The sequence below is a fragment of the Lates calcarifer genome, linkage group LG4 (assembly GCF_001640805.2).
Source record: "Lates calcarifer isolate ASB-BC8 linkage group LG4, TLL_Latcal_v3, whole genome shotgun sequence".
Taxonomy (NCBI): Eukaryota; Metazoa; Chordata; class Actinopteri; family Centropomidae; genus Lates; species Lates calcarifer.
In genome coordinates this window covers 15,374,010-15,400,594 of record NC_066836.1, presented here as the reverse complement: position 1 = coordinate 15,400,594, position 26,585 = coordinate 15,374,010, and the positions used below count along the sequence as shown (strand labels likewise).

Below are 26,585 nucleotides of genomic sequence, written 5' to 3'. Positions count from 1 at the left end.
TGTCTTGGTGCAATTTAATTTTACAGTGCAACTAAGAGTTTTGAATTTTCAAGTGGCTCTAAATACTGTATGGAATTCCAGTCAAGAGGAGAACTGGATTTTCTGAGACATTGTGGTGCCATCTAGTGGGCTAATTATGCAAATAACATTTTAAAACAAAAATATACTCTCCTCGCAGCTGGTTTGTGAATTACATCATCATGGAAAAACACTACAATCCAATAAAAATGATTTTTTACACAATATAATGTTTATTTTCTTTTACACAGTGATCAGCTACAAACACTGTTGCCTACAAACAGGCAGGTTAACTTCAGCAGACGCAAATGATACAATGATAAGTTACAGCAGTGCTTACCGACACAGACGGGAAGTTTAAGTATGGTCAATCGTGTTTCACCATGTATGGAAGAGGGAGGATTGTGTCTGTCTTTTCTCACTAAACTGTATAGAAAAGCTCAGTTTGTTTAATTTGGTAATTCATGGTTAATCGACCGTCATTAAAGACCAGGGTATCTATACTTCATATTTCTCACACAGCCAACATGCTTATGGCTGGTTCCGACTTTTCATGGCTTATAATAAAAAATGGAAGTTACACCTTTTGACGATGTGACAAATAGGCAGGACAGAATAACTTACACTGACATGTCTCCCAGTCACACATCATATGCATGCACACAGAGACATAAGGGCACGGACAAACTTACATGCATGTGCTTAAGCACACACAGTTTTTCTACAATTTACAAAATTGTTGATTGATTGATCTTTTTTTCCCTTTACACTCTCTTGATATCTCTGTTCTAATCCTCAAAAGGTGTAAATGCATGGCCACTACATTGTTTGAACTCTGCTTCAAAGATCTGGTATTTATGTACAATAAAATTCTCGGCATGTTTATAAGTTTTTTCATAAAATGATTACATGTGACCGAAATATCAAAAAGTTATGAAAATGAGTTTGTCGATAAGGCATTTTGAACACAACCATTCATTGTCAGATCAAAGTTTCTCGTGTGGACCACCAAACACCAGCAGAAAAAAACAGGACGCTGTGCATACAGAGCTCACAAAACATTAACTGTGTTTGACTGATGACAAAATAACAAAACATATACAATTTCAGAGGACCTCAGCCACATGTACACTGATAAAGTGCTAAAAATAAAATTATATACAGCTTTGACATGCCCCTAGTGAAAAATAAACGCATGAATGAACTCAAACTCAGTCAAAAAGAGGGATTGATATCGTGTACTGTATGTCCATATTGCATAGCCAGAGCTGGCACAGTACAGTGTGACTCATGAGCACTAAAAACATCCACAGCAGGCAGCAGAACCGCAACAATACCTGACTTCACAGCCACCAGAATCATTCACAGTTAGTTCATTTCTTCAGAGTGTCCATGATTTGATGATTTAAGATTTATTATATATATATTTAGATTTTTTATTTTTTTGCATAAAATTTTGTTAATTGTTTCTCTGTGCATTCGTTTGAGAGTATGTGTGTGTTTGCATTCTTACTTCAGTGGTTCTAAATTCATTCATTTAGTCTGTCACAGTTGGCAAAGCAAGCTTCCACATGCAGCTTGGGCAACCAGCATTAAATCTTCATAGTGTCCTGGTGGCTCTATTATTACAAGCTCACAGCCTGTGTGTGTGGAGACGGCCTCTGGCATCATCCGTCACTGCTGTCTCCACTGTGAGTTACTGAGAGAGAAAGAGAGGATTAATACCAGAGAGGTTGAAAGGAACACAGCAAACAAATACACCTACTCATCTCTGCTCTGTGTACATTAACTGTACATTGTGAATGAACTGCACACTCACTGTCTCACTCTCCCCATCTGAGCCCCCTCTGGACTCTGAGCCGTAGTGCAAAGGAGAGTACACCCAGCTCCGATCCTCCTGAGTCTGCTGTTGGTGAATTCAACCAGCAGAGGGTAGAAGAGAAAAGAAGATGAGACAAGAGGGATGAGAATTGAATTGTAAAAAAGATAATTAAGACATGCCCCGGGCAGAGTTGAAAAGTGCAATTTTACATGTCAGGGGCTCCAAAGGACCCCCACAGTGTGCTCATAGTCAGTATGTATGCTTATTACTGTTTGGGAACGATTTGCTTTTTGTTTGCAATGCTTTAAATGATCCCTTTTTGTAAGTAGGGATGTGTCTGGATGTCTAAACTTTAAATTTAATTTAGAGAAAAAAATAAAACTCTACAGGGTCTCAGAAGGGGTGACATGATGGGTGTAATTTTAATTTAAAGACCTTGAAATCATATTTCACGCACACACATAATTGTCTGCCAAAGTCAGAAGTGTTGTAGTTTTTTCCATTAGAAATGTCTTTATTTTGATTTTATTTCTGCTTTTCCAAAATGGTGAGACCCAGTTAGACATATGTGATGCAATGTTCTTGTGCATCAATCAGAATTCAGCAACATTTGAATCTACACCTGAAGATAGTGCATCTGCATCTGATTAAACTATAGCTGCATATTCCAGATGAAACAGATTAGCTCAATTTTTGACAGTAAAAAAAATAAATAAATGTTACGGAAATACCAGGTTATTGGGCACTTAAAAATGTGCCAAGTGCAGCTTTAATAAACAGGTGATTTTCGTTCTAGCCTATAACACTGACAACACTAAGCAACATGGGTACTAGTGGGCAGAAGCTTGAGGGATCGCTAAAAGTCCAAAGCTAGTCCAAGGGATGGTTAACTAACTGCAGGTCCAAGACAGGTCCTCAAACTTTTACTTTGCTGTATACTAGGAATGTGTTACATACAGCTGCATGCTTCCTTTAAATGTATAAAATGGCCTTTCAGAAGCGGCAGTTTTTACATGTATTTCTTAAGTCACGTGAAATGCACTATAGCTTTATCTTAAGTACTTCTGAAGTTGCATAAACAGCTGTGTTCGTGACAGTCTCAGTGGAACGGTTGACAGCAATGGCTCTGTATGTGGGAACATCTCCTAGTATTACAAATGACTAACTACCTTGGTGGTAACTTACATTGTAACTTGAGCTAGAGTTTAGCTTACGACGACCAAGAACTGGAGAGTACACCCAATATCTGCCATCTGCATACTGATGGAGGGACACACACACACACACACACACACGGATGAACACACAGATGCATATGATGTGTCAACAGGAAAATAAGGGGAATTGAATGAATTATTATACAACAAAGGAGAAATAGAAGGAATGATGTGAAGTAGTTATTACAGAGGCTAGAAAGAAAAGAAAGTGAAAATGGAGTATGAATGCAATAATGTAGATCCATAAGAAACAATTCACACAAAAGACAAAATTGTGGAGAGCTGTGCATGACATTGACAGGCTCATGAATGCAGATTGACAGATATAAATACATCATGCTGTGCAGGAAAGACAACCCCAGTGTTTTGCTGGTACATTCAAAAGCATGAGCTATGACTGGTGGCAGCCTCGTGCTTCGGAAGAAACAGCATTTTGGACAACGAGAGCAACCCCATAGTACATGCATACTGCAACACACACTCCCTCCCACCTCACCATCATAACTCTACCACGCTGTCCTGACTGGGCCACTGCAAGAGACCCAGTGGATCAAAGAAAAACAGAGGAAGGAAAAAATATCTTTACTGTCTGGAAGTGGAGTCATCCATTAATGGTTTATCTCTTATTCTGTCTGTCTGGTAAGCTAATGGCATTTCACCTTTCATCTCACTTTAGTTTGTTTCACTTCTTTGAAACTGGTTCATAATCTGACTCTGAACATCCTCAGCAAAAAAACAAAAGCACAGGAACACGATAATGGAAACTTACAAAGTAGATGTCGGACACTTGCACCTCCCCATCCAGTGAGTTGTGGCTGCTGGACACAGACAGTTGATTGCATGGTGTACGTGGTGCCTGCTGAGGCACCTGGGGGCTCGGGGGGACGGAGGAGGGAGGCGTCGAGGGGAGGTGGTGAGAGGAGCTCTGGGAGGGGGAGTGAGGAGAGGCCGGGCAGATGGGAGTAAACGCCGAGGCAGGAGGGAGCATGGAGGCGTTTGCTGAGGTGCAAGGTGTGGACTGCGTGGCTGAGTGAGAGACTCGAGAAGAAAGAGTGGAAGACTGAGCAGCTGTGGGAGAGGTGAGTGGTTTGGTGGATGGACAGATGGATGAAGACAGCGTGGAGGATGAGTGCCCGGCTGACTGAGCGGTGGAGGAGGAGGAAACGAAGGAAGGAGGAAGGGTTAAGGAGGAATATGCTGAGGATGGACTGACAGAGGGAGGGGTGGATGAAGCAAAGCCACATGGCTTATGGTCAGGTGACAGGTGGCTGGGAGAGGTCATTTCTGTCATCTGTGTGAGCTCCGTGCTCTTTGGGATTTTACTGCATGAGACAAAGAAAACTGTTAAAATACTGTCACACAGGCAGCTACCGAGTTATTTTAATATTTTCATCACATATATGTGTGCACCTCAGCTCCACCTCCACTGTTATGGTGTCCTGCTTTTCCCCATGAACTTCAACTATCTCTTTTTGTGACCTGAAAGTACATGTAGTATTAATTTTCTTGTCAGAATATTCTCATTGTACTAATCAGATAGGCCATGGCTTATTAATATAGATATTCTCACCTGACCACATTTGGTGAATGCATTTGTCTCCTATAGCGTGGGTGCTCTGGGGTATCGAAGGGGGTGGTGGGTAAGGAGTTGTTGGAGGAAAGCGTGGTAGCTATAGACGCCGTGGTAGCATCTTCAAATGAAGGAGGTGTGTAGGGTGGCTCTCTCCCTGAGTGGCATAATTAAGTAAGAGTTTACGAGCCATGTGGACGAGAAATGAAAATATACGGAAAAGGAAATGATTAACAGAACTTAATTGCCGTAACAAAAACCTGCAAACTAAAATTAAACATCTAAGGAAGCAGAAGTATGTTTTCATACAAGAGTGCCTCAACCATTTATTCAAACTGCCATCTTGTTGTATAACAGACAATTACTGTAGATGAGTACTGCCCTCAGAGATGTTTTGTTTGACACTCTGCTGGGCAACTCTACACATTTTATATTGTTATATGTGATCAGGATGCTTTTTTTCAGCCTCTCTCACCTCCATTACTGTGAATGTGGACAAATATTTCATGATTACTTTTACACACATATTCAAAGTAGCAAGGTAAGGATACTACCCACTACTCTTTCTGTAGTTACTTTAGTGCTATCATTTATGGTGTTGCTGTGTACATCTCCCATTATGGTTTTCTAAAGTGTTTCTCTGTGCATATCTAGTCTAATTTGTGTAACTTTGACTTTTTTCTGTTGCATTTTTTTGCTGCTGAACTTCTATTTCTCCACAGGGATCAATAAAGGTTCACTTCATTTCATTTAAAGAGAAAATGGAGCGCTCAGCTGCAGACAATTGAAGTTAATAGCGTGCCAACTCCAGAAAGACAAAAGGTGATGAGGGAGAACCAGCGCTCACCAGTTTACTCTATTTTCTACTATTTTATTCAAGCAGCATTAGCATGTGGCTTAGACATTTCCACACTACCTTGATGAAGGCAGCTAGCCTCTGATAAAAAACTGAAAAGTGAGAACCATCCGATCCAAACAATCCCAGACTAATGAGTTCAGGTGATGTTTGTTAAACATCCCGTTTTCACTTGGCATGAAATATGACTTGTGGGTAACATGTTTTTGCTTATATCACCTCATTTCATGTCATTACTTTATATCACTGTGGACTCACAGAGTTTACAAGAAGTCCTACCATTGTCCTCCAGCACAGGGAAGCTGCGAGCTCCTCGAAGGTTCTCCAAGTTGTCCAGGTTTTCCTGCCTCTCATCACTCAATGAGGGACGCTGCCCAGCTGAACCAGTTCCGGCACTGGACTTGGACGTGAGAGCCCCTCTGCCCCTCTTAGATGGAGAGGATCGCAGTGCTGTAAAAGCATGGGATACTTTACGTATACTTACACTTATTAGAATTGTTGTCATCAAACATAACAAAGAAGGGGGGTATATGGTTCATGCACATTTGTAGACTCACAGCAGCTCTTCTTGAAGACAATGGTGCTACAGAATTTGTAGAACCTCTCAGCATAGAAACTTGGTCTGTGAACTGACACTGTGTCCTATGGAAGGACAGAGGAAGCCATGAAAAAGACACAGCAGTTTTATTCATGTTGTACTTGTCATTGACAACCGCAGTCAAAGTACTTTATCTAATACACAAAAGACAGACATAGTGACAAAATAAGTCAAAAATTTTGATATAGTTACACAACAGACTGTTACACAACAGTTGTGTGAAAGCTACTCACCCCGTCATGGATGAGGGACTTCCAGGAGTGCTCCAGTTTCTTAATCAGTCTGTCAGACAAAGACAATTCAATTATTTAGCTCATTCAGTGACTTACTGTGGTTACCTGGCAACTCAGGGCTGAATCACAGGCTACAGTTCCACTTGCAATGTTGATGTGCTTTTTAAGAGCTGTTTCAAAAGACTGGATAAGCCACTCACACCTCTGTATGTCCGCACTTCACAGTTCACAGTTCTGTTTCTCCTCCATTTAGCCTAATCCTAACCACTTCCTGAATTTTGAAGCCAGACAGAAATCCAATTTAACATGTCCTGCCTGAAATCAGCATAACCTTACAGAGTACCTCAGACTGAGAAGGCAGCACAGCTATAAAGTCATGTGTACAGCACTTTAAGCATTAATATATTAATCAGAAATAAATCATAATATTTGGATTTATTACCATGAAAAATCAAACCCTGGTCAGAGAACTGGTCACTTGGTTTGTGTGTCTTTTTAAATTAAACCTAGTTTAAACCCAGTAGCCATAAGGAGGATGTTGCAGCTTGTGCCCTTACCCAGTCCTTCATTTTTCCTTTTTAGTTAACTTAAGAACATACAATGCTGGAAGTGTGTAGAAGACATATTACATAGTACAACTGTAAAGCATCTTTAACCTTTGATTTTTTGTTTTTTTGGTTGCCTACCTGTAAGACTGTAGAATATCAATGATCCCAATGAACAGCAGGAGGCGCTCTCCTTTACCACCAACAGCTGGAATACCACCCATACTACAGATGGAGAGGAGAGCATTACCATCGTTTCAATAATTTAATGTGATGATGAAGATCAAAAATTATGAAATAGCGACTTACGTGTCATCGTGGTCCAGAGTATCCCTGCACGTGGAGCCTCCCTGTATAGACTCCATTGCAGTGGAATACAAGGCTCTCTGTGCTGCAGGCCTCTTTTCATCCCCACCACCTGCAGGTGAGCCCTGGGACTGAGACTCCCTCTCTGCTTGGGTCTTGTTGTGGATCCCAAGCAGCAAACTGTAGTCCATAATCTTAAAACTCTCCAGAACCTAAAATAAAACATGCAGGAACACAATAAAAACATTTCCCAAGCTTCCCAGACATTTACATATATAGATTTCATTTTACAGCCAGAGGCATGAAAATTAACATGTACATTAAAAATACATGAGCCATGTAATCTACTCTTCTATTATGCCTTTTAATTGCTCCATTATTCATCGACTAATTGATGAAAACAGTGAAATAGAGTGGTTGGTTGTGCTGATCTGTTAAAATAAAATGAAATGCACACTGTTAATCTATGTATACAAAACACTGTTCATCTGACTCCTCCCTCTTCTCTCTCTCACCAGACAGTCTCTTTGCAGCGTTTTGACCAGAGCACTGTATGTGTCTTGGTCCAGAGTGAGGCCGTCAGAAACGTCATTCAGAAAGTCCAGGTCTTTGAAAGTGGGTTTGGACTTCTCTCTTTCCTTCTTGGAAGCTCGCCTCTTGTACGTGGAGCCCTTCAGGTCGAACTTGAGGTGCATGCGGACAGAGCGTGGTAAAATATTGTTCATCACAACCACTCTGATGTTCTTCCCCCCACACTGGACACAGTAGAGGCCGAAAAACTTTGGCAGCAAAGTCCGGGGGTTCTGATTCAAGTTCTGGAGAGGTGTTGGTGCAGCGCACATATGAAAAGAGACGGGGACAAATAAAGAAATGTTATAAGGTATTAAGACATGTAGTCTATGTGGTTTGGCAGGAGTACCGTGCACCTGCCACACAGCGTGATTCATCCCCAGGCCTCAGCCCATACCTGTGTGCATGCTTAACCTGTTAAGAAGTACTTAGCCCAGGTCTTTGTCAGGTACAACCTCTCTGCTCTTATCTATTACAAAATCACCTCTTGGCGTCACTGCTGACTGGGGCCAACACCAAGGATAGGGTAAAGAGGATAAAGACGAGTAAAAGTTTCAGCTGCAGCCTTGCTCTTAAGCATGCGCTCATGTACACAACCCCCACCCCCCACCCCACCCTGCGCCTACACATTGATATCTTTGAATAGACTTACAATTACAAAGCCTATGGCAAGGGCTTTAATTTTCCAATTCTTCCCAAGTGCAGAATGCTAATTTAATAGACATGTAATACAAACTTATTAGCTGTGTTTGAACTCTTTATACTAAATATAACAGTATGCAATTAACTAATTCTAATGAGTGAGAGGCTCTGTTTGACTTACCATATAGTATCCAGGAAGCAGCTTCTGTAGAAACTCAGCCTCCTTGTGTTGGACAGTTTTTATGATAAACTCATCATCACGGGTTACGTAGAATATGGAGCCACTAGCTCCTGGATTTGTCAACTCAATCAGCGGCTCATTACATAGAGAATACTAGACAGACAGAGGAGGACAGAGGCACAGAGGAACAAACATAGGTTAGAATTTAAACTACTGTCTTGCTTTAAGTCAGACAATTTGGCCTAAAATCTTTCAAAAGACCCTTTGAACATATAACAGCCATAAAAACAGACTTGATATATTATTAAAGCTTGCTTGCCTTGTTCTATAATAATAATCTGTACCTCTGGCAAAGGAGAGCACTGAAAAGGTTTAACACTTGGGTGCTGCAGAGCTGTTCTGTTAATGTTGGATCCAATGGAGCTTTCAAACAGCCAACCAAAAGACTAATATATCTACCCACACACATGGTATTGCTCATCAGCAGCAAAAAGGGAACTTTGTTTTAAAAGTGCAAGGGCATACACACTGCTGACTACAAAAAGACGCTGGTGGGAAGAATTACAGATCTAGACTACTAGGAGTATAAACTCCACTACAGTGTGACATTTATGCCCTGAGATAGTATCAGTAACCAGAGTGAAAGTACTAAATTCACCGTGGTGATGCTGATTTCACTCACTCCATGCTGGTGCTGAAGATGGTGTGGATTATCAGGAATTACAGAATTTAACTAATGCGAACAATATTAAACTGCACATGTAGCAGCTCAACATTAAGAGTCCAATAGCTTCAGATTACCACAGGATATCTTACAGCCATTGAGATGAAACGTATGCGAAAGTGCCCATGCTTTTTGTTAATCTGTCTAACAAAATAATTCAATTTTCGATGGCTTAGTTAACATAATGCAATTATACTGGTACTTCTCCCACCTACACAAACACAAACTACTATCTGACTGTCTGCTGCCACTACTTGGGAGTTTAAAAAAGACAGCTTTAGTCTGCTAATCTCCCTCTGGCACAGGTAGGCTGTGAGCTTTAGCATGTGGCTGAGTACATGGTATGTCACTGCATGTGTATGGGAGGGGTGGGTGGGTGGGTGTGTGGGTGTGCACCGTGACATACAAAATATGCAGGGACATGTGCAACCTTTCTGGTGTTTGCGTGTGTGTATTTGTGTGTGCACAGTTGTCCTTCTTTCTTATGTGTGTGGGCGTTTAATGATCATCTTCACGTCAACAGAAGTCTGATGTGACAGGGAGCATGTTTTTATTTCATAACTCTACTGATCATCAGTCAGATACTGTCAGAGGGATCCTCGCATGAATCTATATTTAGTTTATGTTTGTCTTGTATTATACAGTGTGAGCTATTCCACTGCTTTCAAATGAAATGTAACAAGCAACAGAAACAAAACACATTTTTTTCAGCCCTTGCCAAATTACAAATTTTGGCAAGGTAAATGGGTATGTTGCTTTTATTATGGCTTTGTTATATTTAATAATTACTTAAGTAGTGTTTATCAATCAGAAGTGTGTTGTGATTTATGTTCACATTTTTTCTGTCTTCCTTTTTCTTTATGTTGGTCAGTTGTGTAACAAAAGAACAGAGCACCAGCAACCACTGGGTGTTCTGAAGCAAATAATTATTGGTGGTGAGCATATGCATTATTGCTGATGCTGTATATAACACCAAACATTTCACTTGCACAGCACGTTGTAAGATTCTGTCAATGTGTCATGAGTCATCAGAGAAAATAAATATCTCACCAGGTAGTCATCTGGTCGGATCCCAAACAGTTCTCGGAAGTAGCGGAAAGCAACGGGAGCGTAGGTTTTGAACCTGAAGTCTGGGAAGTGGTGGGCTGGTGTGAGGTTGCTGCCTTCACTGTGTGAAGCAAGGTGAAGTGGGACCATTAGGAAGATGAAAGATTATATAAGATACTTCCCACACACATATGCACATAGATACAAAATACACTCAAGTGCACCTGGGGAAGAAGATGCTTTCGACCACATAGAAGTCCTGCATCAGCACATCTCTCTCAGGCTTGGAGCTGAGGTTGCCAACAGTATAACCAATGCCCAGCTGAATGGCCCCTTTCAAGGCAGAGGAGGTGGTCTGGAGGTGGAGAACAGTGAAAACAACAACTGAGTAAAGTGGGGGTGGAAAAACAGTGACACCAAGCAAACCTACCAACACAATTTAAGATAAAATACAAAGACAAACAGAGAGACAGATGAAGAGCAAAGGGTCTACCTTCTTGTATGTTGTCTCTCCAGAGGCATCTACCCTCCTGTGGCCGATCTTTTTCTCATGGGTTGGGCCTGCTCCGAATGGGGACGGCATCTGTCACAAGGAAAGAAACAGGAGGTGCAAATGTATGTGTGATATAGGTACTGCATATTGTACATTATCCAGTCAGAGGTCATACGCAGCAAACCAGTACAGATGAAAGAAGGGAAAGAGAAGAATAAGGTGACAGAGATGGGTAAGACAGACGGGTGTATAGGGTAAAGCATCCTCTCACCTCTGTTATCTGAGCCTTCCTGGCTGAGTCTGTGAACAGAAACAGAAAGAACAGGAGAAATGGGTTGAGAAGTGACCACAGCAGTATATTATTTAGCGTGATTTCGCAATTAATGATTTAGCCAACTTTAATACTTTAAGACTCACACTGGGGCTTATGATTGTTACAAGTTTAAGAGATACCTACCAGCCTCAAGATAAACATAGAGGCTACAGACAGATTCCTTATGGTTCAATGGCGACTGGAAAAACGTAATCTGATGATCAAGATTTTATGATACAAATGAAAACTCCAGAGCAACTACTAATGGACCTTGTGGTGACATTAATTTATCAACATCCAGATCCACATCCCATTTATTTTATTGTTTATTTAAATGGAGTACATTCACTGCACCAGATACAACTAAAGCTAATTCTGCAACTTTGATACAAATGTAACCTCAACAACCTTGATCCAAATGTAATGGTGGTTAACTCACCAGCAGAAGAGTTCAATGCCGGTACAGGTACAGGTTACCAAATGTTTGATAATCCAGACAGGAAAAAAAGACATGCAGAAATGCTGAATCAAAATCTGACATTCAACAGTCAGACCACTGCAGTGTGCAGTTGTTTTTTTCTATTCCTGGATCAGTGACATTTGTACTGAGAAGGTAAAAACTCTATTGGATTGACTTCCTCCCTAATCTGAGTGCTGCCATTGGCTGAGGTCTCCAGATCACGTCACTGACCAATCACATACAAGGATTAGGAAGAATCTTTCCAAACTGACACGAAAGACGCAACTGGACTGTGTCTGTATGTGTCTGTATGTGTCTGTGTGTCGAAGGGGATGAGTGAGCGGGATGGAAGGAAGTGAATGGAGAAAGAAGCAGTTGCAGGACTCCACAGTACAACAAACTACTTGGTTTACATCACAATGCTGAATCTCAGGTCATGTGAGGGTGAAGATTAAGTGAATTGCTGCTGGCAGAGCAGGGATAATGAATCTTTAAGCCATGTTAAAGCACACAGTACACACTGTAGGATATGATGCTATCACTAAGGCATGATAAAGTACAATAATTGTTCATATACAAAAAAATATATAATAAACCATAATAATCTTCTCATTGGTCAGTAGATGCAAACAAATTGCAAGACTCATACAATCTGAACTGTCAAAATTCAAATTTGCATGCAGCATATTTGATTTAAAATCCTGACATCATTGAGGTCCTCTGGAGCCACATGTATGAGCACTCTTTAGCTGTTTTACATTGGATCTGCATTAATAACAAGACTACAAGTCTACAGTCTCTCTCTAGTGTCTGTAGCAATGCTAAGGCTAACATGCTCACAATAACAACATTAACATGCTGATGTTAAGCGGATATAATGTTCGCCATGTTCACCATCTTAGCTTAGCCATTTTAGCATGTTAAAATCTCAGTCTGGACCAAAGTGTTGGGTGACTGAACAACAGATGAACAGAAACTGCCATCTCAAGAACCACATGCCACTAGCATGGCTAAAAGTTGAAAGGGAAAAAGTAGAAGAATATTTTTGACACGTGAAACAAACTTAGAAATTGTGCTAAAATACATCATGTAAAATCAAAATTCAGCATTTAACTGTACAAACAAAAATTAGTGGATCCTCATACAATTTCATTGATATCTTCCTTTGGGCCCTTTTGTGCAGTGATAGAATGGGCACGGCTGCCCATACCTGTAACCAGATTAACGCTGCCTGTAAGGCAGAACAATGAGAAGGTAGTATCCAGGGGCAGGCGCACACACAAAGAGTCTCTGTGGGATTAGGGTCATGGCAGAATAATGTGCCACTGAGCTGCAAGCAACATACACGACAAACTCAGCATTTCTGTTTAAAACAGACTACTTGTGAGATTACGTGTTTTGGCTGTAATTAAAACACTAAAGAAATGCACATTTACTGACTTGAAATGGATATTCTTGTAATGAAATATTTTGTGTCAATGTTATGAGAAGTATGCCTTAAGGCATGTGTGTGTCATAGTAAAGAGGATTAGATCTCTCTTATCAGCTGAGAAAATGGCGGCCTGTTGCTGTGACATTAATGTGGCACTAAACACAGGAGTAAATGTTGATGCCTTGAGGCTCAGTGCACACAAGTATAATCTGGTGGACTTAATAATAATCATCTGTACACAAACATCCAGTGTTACCCTGTATACATGAGCATTGCACATGCATAGGCAACTTGTTGGGCCTGCTAAACTGATGAGGACTACATCTGCTTTCTTTCAGTACATAGTATTTGCACATAAATATCAATAATCCTGTCATGTATATCCTGTCGCAATGACATCCACAGCGATGCTTGGAATTGATACCCGAGAGATTAGGGAGTGGTTTATGTTATAATTCCATATCGGATTATGTAAGGCACTCTTCAGATTTATCCAGGAAGAGAGAGGGATGGTAAGAATTATGAGTACAGACAGAGGCTGAGGAGAGGAGAGCACAGAATGTCTTCACTGTAGTGGATGTTGAACAGCCCATCATGTCTAGGTGTCATAAAAAGATATAGCCCCTGTAGATACTGTATATACAAATAACTATATGTGTGGTGAGTTTACAGACTCATGCCAGTCAAATGTAACTCATCACACAGCAGCTTGTATTTATCAGGTCTTGTGGGACTGTGAGTATACATCTCATTGCACACCTTGTGTTTGTGCCAGCTTGCAGCGATCTGCTGACACTATGGTCCATTTACAACTGAGAAGCAGTGACTTGAATCTTGACACTATTATCTAACCAAGCAATTTATTATTCATTTCCACAGCTTAGGTTCCTGTATCTAACTTAATGGAAAAAATATTTTTTTTTCTGTAGTTTAGTCTTTTAAGTCAGTGTGCCTGCCTACAATCACATATAACTGCATGGCAGGAAGCTATCCACTTAAATTCCTGTTCCCTGTGCACCTGATGTCAACGGCAGCTGGGGTAGCATAAGCTCACCACAACGATGGGAATATTTGACAATTTGTAGCGCTAACGCTAACTGAAAGACATACGAACCACTGTCCCCCAGGTCAAGCTGCAGACAGAGGCCGGCGGCCGCTGCCTCGCTCGTAGTCTCGTCATCCCCGGTTTCCGCAGTCCTCCCGTCCATCTCCCGGACGGTTCCTGACGACGACGCGCAGCCGTGTCCTTCCTCAAAGAGAGCCAGATGCGGCGGTATGCGTTTCCAAACAATCAACGAATCCTGTCATTTCACCTTCTTCGATATATACCGCTACAATTACAGACTACATAACTCTAAGAATGTATATTTGTCGCCGTATGTTGCCAAACGCAGCGACACGTTCAAAGCCAGCGGTGCCGATCATCTCTGCCGCTGCTCTGCGTCATCAGCCTCACGCAACGGCTGATGCGCGTGCCGCTACAGCATCATCCTGCTCAGCTTGAAGTGACCGTTTAAACCGTTAGAGCGTGAGCACAGGGTAACTGTAGGCTGTATATTATGAGAGAGGCTGTTTTTGACATTTTAATAGTTGCCAGGGTTATCTCCAGTTTACTGTTGGACCCCACACTACAGATAAGAATGCCCCAGAAAAATAAAGATATCTAACTTAACCGTTTACATAATGAAAATAAAATGTAAATATGGGAAAAAATGCCACCACTAGCACAATGTTAGATAAGCGAAAATAACCAATCCAGTCAAAATTATGATACAGTTTTTCATGCTTCTTTTACTTTGCCTGGTGGACTTGGCTCCAATCAGTGTTTACAACGGTGTACTATCATAAGGGGGAGAAACAGGTCATGCCCAGGATGTGATCTAACATGTGAGAGAACGCACTGAAACTGGTATCTGGTAATACTCAAAACAAGATTTCATATCGCTGATATTGATACTGCTCAAATATATGTGAAAATAACAAACTGATTTGTCAAAATATGAGGTTTGTCTACAGACAAACATATATAGAAAATAGATTTTCCAATTATAGATTAATAATATATTAATATTTACTTGGGTTTTAATGTACCAGTTCTTCAGCAAAAATTTATGTTTCCCATACAACTACTATATAGTTTTCTGGGAAGTTTCCAGAGAGATTATGACATTACAACCTGTAAATAAAGCTTTAGGACATAATGTAAATAAATCATTAAAACACTGACTAAATTATACTTTTGGATAATTATACTGGTCAAACTAAAAATGGAGATGAAGTGGAACTTGTGGGGTAATAATTTAGAGCATAACAAATAGGTAACTATTGTAAAGCATTACTCACTAACTAAAACTAATCTTGATGTAGTTTAAAACTTTGCATAATTAATTATATTAAAAAAACCTAAACAAAAAGGCAATTACAATAAACAACACAATATTCAAATAACAGACCACTATAGTTACCAGTCACAAAGCCAGGAGTTGAACAAGCATGACTTGGCATAGATTACTTTAACTAATATATCTAAGTTGACAAATTGGTGTCATAGACAGCATTTATTTCCCAGTTTCAACACATGATAAGTCATGGTACAATAATGGGCCCTTCGATAAGTTAAGTGCAAACAATATTATCAGTAGCATTACAGAAATCTGTGAAATTTATGGCATCTTATGTCCTTAAATAACAATGACACTGACACATGCACAAACTTGTCACTTAACATTCAGAAAGGACAGGATGGTATTTGTATTAGAAAAAGGAATGGCTGTTCTGAGGGTGAAGTAAGATGTGATGTGTCTCTACTTTGTATTGCTAGTGAATGGCCTCTCACATGGTCTGATAGGGTTTGGTGTGGGTGGGCTCTGGAGCTTTAGTTGCACGCTGGGGGTCATCGGGCCTGCCTTCCCCAGGGTTGGGTTTACAGACAGGCCGTCACTGGTCCAGAAACACACAAACACACACAGACACCCTGAAGTCCATGGGAGAGGTAAGGGGTCAAAGAAACACATTGGAGACATGTCATATTAGAGGTATGTGGGCAGGTCCTTCTCCACCACCTGCAAAGAGAGAGGAGTAGAAATTTCACTATGACAGATATGGTGACGGAGATTAATTATTCATTAAAAAAGCTGAAAACAATATGGATACATGTTTGATCGATGAATTATTATCAGTTTATTTCAGTTGTGTTTTAGCATATATAAATAATAAACTATGATAAACCTCATGCAACAAATTGCCTAAATAAACTTTAACAGGTTGAGATTAACAAAGTTTTAACTAAATCAAAACAGCAGGAAAGTATTATATGCACCTACATTGGATTTCACAACATGCTCAGAAATATTATTAAAACCACAGTGGGTGCCACTTACACTGGGGTCATCTGTTGGGCCGTATCGCTTCACCACTTCTCCCTCTCTGTTTATAAGAAACTGTAGAGGAATAAGACATCAAAATATTAGCACAAAGATGGATTTTCATGCGATTGTAGCAAGGAAATTAAACAATTTTTTTTACTGAAGATGCTTTTATATAAAGAGGTAGTGGAAACTATATTAGCAATTACCTTTGTGAAGTTCCATTTGATGTTACTGTGAACAGAGGGGGAGAGGAAAAAAGTTATTCCAACAAAAACTGCAGCCATTAACACAGAAACTGCCATTTCATCCTTCATAGAGCAGAGTGTGTAGTCAGCATCATCAAGTTGATCACAATGGATTACAACAGTGAGCAGTATATACTGGAGAAAATTATTAAATCATTCATAGAATAACTTTCATAGAATAACTAACAACCCATTCTTGCACTATCCATTTGTTTTCTCAGTATAAAACACTAACTTCAACCACAGTATGGCTTGATGCACAGCTTCAGGCTCAGTCATAAAATGCATGTTGGTTTACTGCCACCTGACTTACATAAACACCACCCTTCAAGCCTATATGGACTGTGATATTCAGACTGTATCAAGTTGACAAGATGTCATCACAAATGGAGGTTTGCCTTTTCCTCTTGACATAGTTGACATGTAGGTGATTAAGAGTATTCTCTGGGCAGCATGAAATGTAGAGGTTATAAATACAATTTCAACACTAGCTCACTATCAGCTGTTTTTATGAGATGGATAACGGCACCATGTTCGGTGCTATGAAAAACACTGTGAAACGTTAAGTAACAGAAAATTTACAGAAACCTATACCTAACACTGAGAAAGAATGACAGAAATGGGGCTCAATATAAAAAGCTCATCAGTAACAATGATGCACTGAAACAAACCTGATTCATGTCAAAGAGCGTATAGTCTAAGCAGTTATTCATGACAGCTCAAAGGAAAATCATCTCTCAGAGTTTAATTCATGTGCCACTGAATGCTGTTACTCATTTTGTGTGCACAGTGTTATCATACTTTTTGTTAAGTAGACAGGAAAGTGGGACAATAACTCACTTTCCAAAAGTTCCTTTGCCTTTAGGCTGTGCCTTCATCCACTTCCACAGAGGGTGAGCGTTGTCTCCATTCACCTCAATCTTACTGAAGAGGTCAAACTCAGCATTGTACCCTTTAGCAAACTCTTTAATTTCTGCCTCAGTCCCAGGCTCCTGGACAACACACATACATACACACAGACACAAAATACAAGTAAGAAAATTGGTATTAAAATTTTGCTATTAAATAGTATGAATCCAGCCATCTTGGAACATATGTAAAATATCCAAGAATCCAGCAAGACAAATAATTATTTAAATGACTTCCATCCTACCAGATAACTGAATTCAAAAATGAAAGTGAGATGGAGGAAAGATTTAAGATGAACATATGAACAGCCAGTAAGTTAACAGATCAAGGGTCATGTGTTGTATTAACAGCAACATTGCAACATTCTTGTTATAAACCACAGCATGAAGAAAGTAAAACAAAAGAGCAGCACTGTCATCAGGATTTGCTCATTACCTGCCCTCCAAACTGGTTGCATGGGAAACCCAGGATGCGTAAACCTTTCTCAGCATAGGAGGCGTGCATTCCCGCTAGCTGAGTGTAGTTTACTCTGGTCTTGCCTCATTTAGAGGCTACATTTACAATGATGCACACATACCCTCTGGCAGGAAGAAACAGAACACACAAGACATTTAACTGAGAAAACAACTCATACTGCATACTACTGTCATATTTGTAAAGGCTATGCATGACAACGGCAAGAAATATTCAACTCTATACAAATCATTACTTCCTTAGCCTGTGTTTGGCTGTGTTAGGACAAGGACACATGATAATGTTATATACATGTTTATGGATATTTTTTTTTACCTATATTTCTCAAGAGACACCTCATTGCCATCAATATCCTTGGCAGAGAACTCGTAGATGGTCTTGGCACTCTGCCAGTCCCCCACCTGAGCACACTAGAGGTGAAGAATGGACATTGTATTTGAATATGTGTGATTGAGAAAGACGGCTGATGACAAAGGTCTGTCGAAGCCCATGAAAACAAACCAAAGGGCAACAGTAATCTCAGGCCTAAGACATACACAAGATGAATCAGGTAAGTGGGAGGAAAAGCAAGGAAGTGAGGCACTGCTCTTAATACTTAGTGCACTTTGGCCCATTTAAGTCATGACTCATGCCTGTTACCCTTAAACTTGCATACAGAGCATGTTCATGCTGGAAAACCCAGTAAAATGGCTTGCATGCATGCATGCATATCTGTTGGTCTTAAGAAATAACGGCAGATTAAATACGAAGATGTGACAGATGTCACGGCGTTTACATTAAATCACGGTTAACCGCTGCATTTGAGGCTGAAGGCTGAGGAAAATGAGGAAATAACGGGATTACACAAAAGTGTTACACCACCACCAAAAGTTACACCACCTTGCTTGCAGATTACCATCACGTATTATGAGGATTTTTTTACCTGCATCTTTTACTCGTATGGTGCGTCACGGTAACAAGCTAACAACACCAGTAAAACTATCTTAACAGGAAACAAGATACATTTGAATTCAACAGTGAATTCAATGTGAGGCTCGGCAGCTGAGTCTAGCTAAAGGCTTGAACCGTTACAAAAACCGTCTCTGGACCGCTAAATAACGGCCAAATGGTGACATTATGCCTCGGGTGTTTTACAAAAAGCTAGCGTTAGTGGCTGCATCTACGTCGGACCCATTTGTCCGTTGCACCGCATTTAAAAATAGATGCCCTAAATCTGCCCTAGCGTTACATGCCGCTCAGCATACAGACAACAGCAGACACATTAATGTTTAGACCACAACAAACATAAACTGTAAAACGTCTATAGTAGTGGCTTCCATACTTACCATGCTTCTCAGTACTCCTCTGCTCCCCACCACACCTAACAACACTGCCCCTCTCAGAAGCCGCATGGCGGCTTTACTGACGCCTGCTGTCACATGACTTATATAACCGCCCACTGAGAAAATTAAATATCTTTTCTTTTTTTTTCTTTTTTTTTACCGCACAAAGCAGTTTGAGCTTTTGCAGTCGAGCTCTTTATTTAAACTCTTACATTTATTTAAACCTGTCAAAAAAAGGCCATGAAACAGGCAGGAAACAAGTTGTTGGCATTTCATCACCACTCGAGTTAATATGGCCAAGATTTACACAGAGCCACATTATCATTCTTTTGAGCTGTGTTTATGTCCCCGCGTGTGAGTCCAGTATTCAATATTTCAACATGGTCACTAACCTTGTCTAGGTGCTGACCAGGTGCACAGTGAGGCTTTATAGCGTATTTGTTGCTTTTTGTGGCTGAAAATGAGAGTGGCGAGAGTAACTTAACCTCACCATAAAACTCAGGTTCAAATGGTTAGGTTGTCGTTTGATAAAATGCAATTATAAACTACTGATTATAGCCACTTAAAAGATCCATCCAGGCATGTTTCTGTGACATACAGTATACAAAACCCTGGTTTGAAAAGCAATTTGTGTCTGGTATTGTTTTCCCTCTAAAAGTTCAATTGCTCTGCTAAAATTCTTAAACTATATCAGTTTCCTCTCCCTCGTTGTAAATGTCTTTCATTTCATAAGTTTAACCAATGGACACAAGGTATTTCCTTAAACTGAAAACTCCATCTCAGTGTGTGTGCACTGAATCTTTCAATTTCCGCATCAAAACTGCATATAGGACCGTGACTGGCTACCAAACTAGCTGCAATGTCACAAAATCTCACTCAGATTTCAGGAGAGCACAGAGAAATGTTCTTCCTTCAATAGAGAAATAATAAGCCAACCTTCTAGTGTTAAAGTCTGCACATAAAACAGTCTCCACAGGTGAGGTCAAACTTCCAAGAGCACTTATGTCACTTAAATATATGGTCCTCTGTGCTTGGAAGCAGCACAAGAAGCACATCACTGACATAACTTTATAAAGCTGCTGAAGTAGAGTAAGAATAGGACATGATAATATACATTAAAATATACATTGTATGTAATGAAAAGAGGATAAATTGCATTTCTCAGGCAAGGCCAAAGTTATCTTACTAACATGGCCAAAAGTAAGAAGAGTTTTGGCTGCTGGTCATCCTGAACTCAAGGTAGAAGCAATTTTCTCCATAGCTGAAAATCTTAGCGATGACTCATATTTAATATAGAAAAAAAAACATACCTAGAAATCTATTCGTAGCTCCCACAGTGACATCTTATCAGTGGATGAAAATGTCATTTTTCAATCAAGCTAACTGGTTTTTGTATTCTTCAAAACAAAACTGCACCAAAAGCCTGAAACTCTGAACTGGCATCAAAAAAGAAAGAGGAAGTAAAGCAGGTACCAACCTGCACAAGAGGAATATCATACTGGTACTGAAAGACCTATGACAATGACAGACCTTTTTATAACAGCCTGGTGAGGTGAGATTTGTGCTCACTCGCTCACTTGGGAGGAACCATAAGGTAAAGTCACTTGGGGAATATGGCAATGGACTTCTTGTCCAAACATGTTTTTGCAATGGGAAAGTGTCCGCTACCTTGGAAACACTGGATACCAACAGAGAGCAGGTGTTTACACACTCATCTTTAGTGAGAGGCTAATGATGTGCACTTACCTGCTCAGTACAGCTGATAAGATAATTGATCTAAGATTTAATTAAAAGGATGATGATGACTTCATTGATTGCTGACACACACCAGCAAAAAGAGTGTGACAGGGAGGTAAGTCAAGATACGTTAAAGTTACAATGAGTGTCGTATTTTGAATAAGTAAACACAACTATTTATATAGGATAATGAATGAAATGTGTGCAAATGTGCTGAAGGCAGCAAAACACATAAAAAAATGAACAAACATGGAGGCATGGAGCCTATAGGAAAAAGAGAGGGAGGCTGTGAGTAGGGCTTTTTATTGACCAGGTACAGTAACAATATATATTCTCACTACACACACACACACACACACAAAATGTATAAATCAAGGAGAGAAAAAGAAACTATATTATACTCACAGAGACAATATGTACAGTATGTGCAGTATTACCACACAAGTGATACAACAATGGACATAGATACAGTTCCATACATACTTGAGATAGAAGTGGAAATAAGAACAGTGCAAATAGTAATATCCAAAAAGGGACCAACATAACAGAATAGTTGGAGAAATTTTTGGTTCATATGACACACATACTTTGCATAAACATGTAAAAATAAAACATCTCATCTCTAGGTGAGAGGTGTAGGTGATCTCTATAGACAACACAGCAGGTGCATCCATGCAAAAATGAACAAAACCCAATTGTATGTAACTGTATGTGAGTGGCCAGTTCATCATCAGCTGAAAATCAGTTGTCAAAGCTGTAGTTTCAGTGTTTTTCCAACAGAGGGCAGTATCCAACTGTAGGAAAAATTGCTAACCTGCATATCTTTGGCTGTAATGGAAAACTTGAGAAAGGGAAAGAGTGATGAGATTGGGATTACAGAAAGATGCAATTCACCGAGATTCACTGAAGTCTAAAGGCAGCTTTATTGATACTATGTTAGATATTCAGTTTACTGCACTTATAATTCTAACTTAATACACAAATATGTAAATGCCAAGAGGGATTAGCTGATCACTGCATCTTGTCTGGCTCATATTTGCCAAGGTCTGTGTAATGGTTGAGTTTTTGCAGAGATCTGACCTTTGAAGAGATGATCGTACTTAAATTAGGCCAAGGACTTATTCTTTTTCATTTCCCTTTTCTGGGACGTTGCTTTGAGATAAACCCCAGTGGTCTGACGCCAGACTGGTGCCACAATTAAAGTCCCTCTGAAACAGCATTTGCTTCTTTAATTGGATATATTCCCTGCTGAAACTTGATACTAGAGTGGGACATAACACACAATGGAATTACTCCAAAGTGTAAACCAACAGGTCATCAGTGAAAGAGAAAAGTTGACGATTCATTTATTGGTTGTGACTTTTACTTTACAATACTGGTACATCCTCAGTTAAAGCAAGGTTAAGTGTTTGTGTACCTGGACGAATGTCTTAAATTTACCACTCAAAGTTAAATACACGTTTCTGTCAACACTTATTACAGCTACTTTTACACTGACAACATTATATTTACACATCAGATTTTGTGAAGGATAGAACTAACACTAACTAAAACTCCTAAACTTCCCATTGTTGTCTCTGGTGTTTACACAGTTAAAGAAACTTGTTCATGACTGAGACAGGATTTAAAGCAACACAGTGTAACTTTTGCTGAGCACCAGCGCCCTCTGCAGCCACGAGTGGTAATGTATTCTGATGGGCTCCAAGTCTGAGCAATTAATGTTTTCATGTACAGAAATCAAAACGAGTCGCTTGACCGGAGCTCCGACAGTGTTGTTCCACTCACTGAACTGAACCAGAGGTGCAGTCACTGTAACAAACACACCAAAGTCTGTTTGTAATTCTTGGTATTTTCAAATTTTCCTCACTGGATATCAGACATGAACGTGATTTTTAATTACTTCCATGTCTTTTTAACTAATCTATAGTTTCGGCATTTCTCTTAAACTTGCTGGGCAAGGTTCCAGCAGCTTAAGTCACTGACTAACACTTGGTTATGTACTTGTAGTGGGAGATTGCATTCATTCAGAAAAGTTATACAGGGAAAGAACAGGCATTATAGGCACAGGGTGGGAACAACAGAGGCACCATTCTCCCTATTACAAGTCAGTGACATAGCTCAAGGTGCAAATATCAATGTCAAAGTAAAACATACAAAAAAACACAATGTGATATTAGACAATGCAATGTAGCAGCATCACCATCCTAAAACTATTCTAAATATGGCATTTTATTAATTGCTAGTGTCTAGACAAACAAATTTGATGTGCCAGTCCGACACATCATCTCTCTATGAATGTCTGCCTACACTTCTGATTATACATTACTTTAAAGGACCTACAGTAATTCGTTTTTTAGAGGATGAGATAATGTGAGAGTTATGAATCATTTTTTCAGCACAGTTTTACATGTCATTAGACTTCATCACTGTCATCACTGACTGAGGTTTAGAAAAAAGTAAGTGTTCTGACCAAAGTGACATGCCGCACTGCACTGCACTGTCTGGATCACGGGGGCAAACGACCGCCTGGGATAATTAAAGGGATTCTGCATGCTGAAGTCGCTGTTAGTGGTAGCAGCGGGTTGTCTGCCCTCCGACGCGCACACATGCACAGTGGCATGCACAGTTTGGGTGATGTGGAGGTCATGTCTTCTGAGGAAGAGCTTTTTAATTAGGGTATGACAAAACACAGGATCCGCCGCAGGTTTCCACCTGAAACATCAAGTTCAAAGCCACTAATTAAACACCTCACATATACCCAATTAAAATTCACAGCAAAGAGCTTTTACTGTACAACACATCAGTACAGTCAGCGCAGTGTGTGTGTGTGTGTATGTGTGTGCATGTGGAGGAGTAGGGGGCAGATGCTGTAATTAGTTGCTGTACTGGCTGTGCTGCCAAAATGTATTCGTATGAAATAACACTGTAGGTTTGGCGTACTAAAATGAATTGTACTGTAATTACCCCAGATGAACTGTACAGAGCAATTCCTCTCTTATTAATTATACATTGTGTAATTGAAACCATGTATGTAAAATGCATCAAGTGAGACGAAACAAATGTTAAATGTATCTGCACCGTTTGCACACACACACACACACACACACACACACATACAAACACACATGCACAACTCACTGATTCAGCTAATTAAATTGATGAGGATAATAAGGTCACAAGATGACATTTCAAACTGCTGCATGACATACATATGCCATCCTAACAACAGGCTTAATATCACTCGAAAACTTATTGGAATAGGTCTATTTCTTTGTTTGTTTACTTTACCACAGCTGACTGGCTGCAGTGTGATGAACTGTTCTTATCTGAAGCATAACCAGGCATCACGCCAACAGCTGTTATAGGTCAAATACTCAAACATCTCATTGCAAGCTGCAGAGATGTGCATGGAAAAGCTGGATGTGAGTGAGCATAATTAGGGAATGTTAAGCTAGTACAATCTTCCCTGCGTTGAGTAACTGAGCAAACAAACAGACACAGTCATGTAAAAATGTACGGTTGAGAGGATGTATATTTTTATTTCATCCATCCTGCATAGGGCATGGCCCTGATCTATATTACTGAAAAACAACTGCACATATATCACACTGTAATGAGTGTTTGGGATCTTTTCCGAACAGCACAAAGCATCTTTATCGTTGTCATTTTCTTTTTCATCACAGAGTTATGCCGGGTCATACACCAAAGAGCCAGTTAACCCTGTCTACATGATGAGATATCGCATTTGTGGAAAAGCGGGCCATAATGAATAGGAAGAGACGGAAAACACAGAAAAACAAACAAGTTTCATATTAAAAAAAAGGAAAACAGTTGCCTAGAAACAACCTCTACTAAACCTGACTCCCCTACCACCACCTCCCCACAACACACACACACACACATGCACACATAGACAGAGCTATGCCGCACCATGGGAGATAAGATCAGATGCAACAAGAAAAGTTAGGGTTATTTCTCGCTGTTCCTAAGCAACAAGTTTTCTGTTTTCCTGCCTTTGCCATATCTCTGTCGGCTCCACTGGAGATTAATAGTCATAGACAGAAATTAAGTTGATCACAAAACTTCAGCAGTTTCATAGAAGTTGCCTTTATATTTCATAACGGAGTTTAAATTGGCATCGCCTGGGCTGGATGGCAGGAGAGTGAGAGGATTTTTTTTTCTCTTTCATTTCAACATAACTATGCTTTTGTGACATATTCTACATTCTCTTGGTTACATTAGAGAAGCACATTATTTGAACTGATGAGTACTTGTATACAGATCATTCATTTGATATTAAATGGGAAGATATTTGTTGTAAGGTTGTTGAAACTGACTTAGAACCACCACAAATTCAATACATTTAATAAATTGTTAACACACATTTTAATGTTATATGTGTGGTAATGTCAATTAAAGTTATCCTATAGGAGGAGCCTACACATGCTTGCTAGCATTTCTCTGCGTCTTGAGAGGCGAATGCATGGTCTTGTGATTACTATCAAGGTATGCATATTGCACTTCAATCAGGATCAAGCTGTAAAGGACCACTGATCTGAAGACTTACACATACTCCACACCACATTCCTGCATATTTTAAAACATGTAACAAAAGGAGTGTAATGAAAACAGATGGCAACCTATATTTGCATTGGCAGAGAATCTTTTACATTTAACCCTCACACTCTGAGGGGCTTTGGTTGGCAAGGCAACAGATTCTGCAGTCTGTTTCCCATGACTGAATCTCAATAGTCCAGATCAGCCTCCTTATCCCTCCATCTTCCATGAGAGAACACAAGTAGGACCAGGCACACATTGAAACCTTCAGTGTTATGCTGACAGGTGGCTGGCAGCCCGCTAACTACATCCTACACCCATTCCTCTTGAAATCCATTCCCAGGGCTCAATTTATTAGCTACAGTTGTAGCTGCCACTGCTGAACCTGCTGGTAACCATCTGAGCCTCAAATAAATAAAATCTTTGATTTGAGATTAGTCAGAAACCTGACCCTTCTTTCAAAGTGTTAAGTTCATATACTCCTCAAACATAAACATTCCAAAGATGTCGTTTCCAAAACCCTTATTTGAAATAAACATTGGAGTGAAAATACATTTATTGTGAAGTTCTTTAACACAAGAAATGTTTGAAAGTGCCATCATATATCATAGGTGATTCAGATTTTTTCAAATAAGGCAAGGATTAAGTATTTCTTAATGGCTTGGGAAAATGCTCTTACTTAAAACTAAATTGGATTGCCTAAAAAATGTATTGTTATAAAGCTGAAAACTGCTTAATAAGCTCATGAAAAAAATATGTTTTTGCAGATACATGTTTCCACAGTACTGTGACATTATGCATTTATTGTGCTGCCAGTGTAACCCAAACTTAAGAAATGTCACAGAAATTAAAATTTTAATTCAGCCTAAGACACTGTGTAATGTATTGATATCATGGGAAGATATCAAATCAGTTCAGATCAGCCCTATTTGTCTTAACCACAGTA

The 26,585-nt window shown here is 39.8% G+C and overlaps 2 protein-coding genes across 5 annotated transcripts; both read right to left on the bottom strand.

The window, feature by feature from the left end:
• Positions 1-228: 228 nt before the first annotated feature.
• LOC108883622 (phosphatidylinositol 4-phosphate 5-kinase type-1 gamma) lies at positions 229-15,414 on the bottom strand. 3 transcript variants are annotated; one of them, XM_018676976.2, is made up of 18 exons: positions 14,142-15,414; positions 11,094-11,122; positions 10,823-10,912; positions 10,554-10,684; positions 10,333-10,450; positions 8,559-8,711; positions 7,681-7,980; positions 7,169-7,377; positions 7,001-7,084; positions 6,315-6,363; positions 6,041-6,125; positions 5,763-5,933; positions 4,628-4,784; positions 4,468-4,536; positions 3,827-4,379; positions 3,026-3,100; positions 1,838-1,924; positions 229-1,717 (listed from the first exon to the last, which is right to left on the bottom strand). In XM_018676976.2, the coding sequence occupies exons 1-18, from the start codon at positions 14,233-14,235 to the stop codon at positions 1,715-1,717; spliced, it is 2,457 nt and encodes an 818-aa protein (XP_018532492.1). In that variant the 5' UTR covers positions 14,236-15,414; the 3' UTR covers positions 229-1,714. The 3 variants fall into 3 exon arrangements, with proteins under 3 accessions (XP_018532492.1, XP_018532493.1, XP_018532495.1); XM_018676977.2 differs by lacking the exon at positions 3,026-3,100; XM_018676979.2 differs by lacking the exons at positions 229-1,717; positions 3,026-3,100 and adding an exon at positions 3,554-3,588 and having other exon boundaries at positions 1,849-1,924.
• A 156-nt stretch (positions 15,415-15,570) lies between these two features.
• Positions 15,571-19,480, bottom strand: LOC108883623 (phospholipid hydroperoxide glutathione peroxidase-like). Of its 2 annotated transcripts, XM_018676981.2 has the most exons (7): positions 19,349-19,480; positions 18,339-18,433; positions 17,985-18,129; positions 17,481-17,632; positions 16,602-16,626; positions 16,408-16,467; positions 15,571-16,089 (listed from the first exon to the last, which is right to left on the bottom strand). In XM_018676981.2, exons 1-7 carry the CDS (start codon positions 19,412-19,414, stop codon positions 16,057-16,059), a joined length of 576 nt encoding a protein of 191 aa, XP_018532497.1. In that variant the 5' UTR covers positions 19,415-19,480; the 3' UTR covers positions 15,571-16,056. The 2 variants fall into 2 exon arrangements, 1 of the variants encoding a protein (XP_018532497.1); XR_007813044.1 differs by lacking the exon at positions 16,602-16,626 and having other exon boundaries at positions 16,000-16,089.
• Between the last annotated feature and the right edge of the window lie 7,105 nt (positions 19,481-26,585).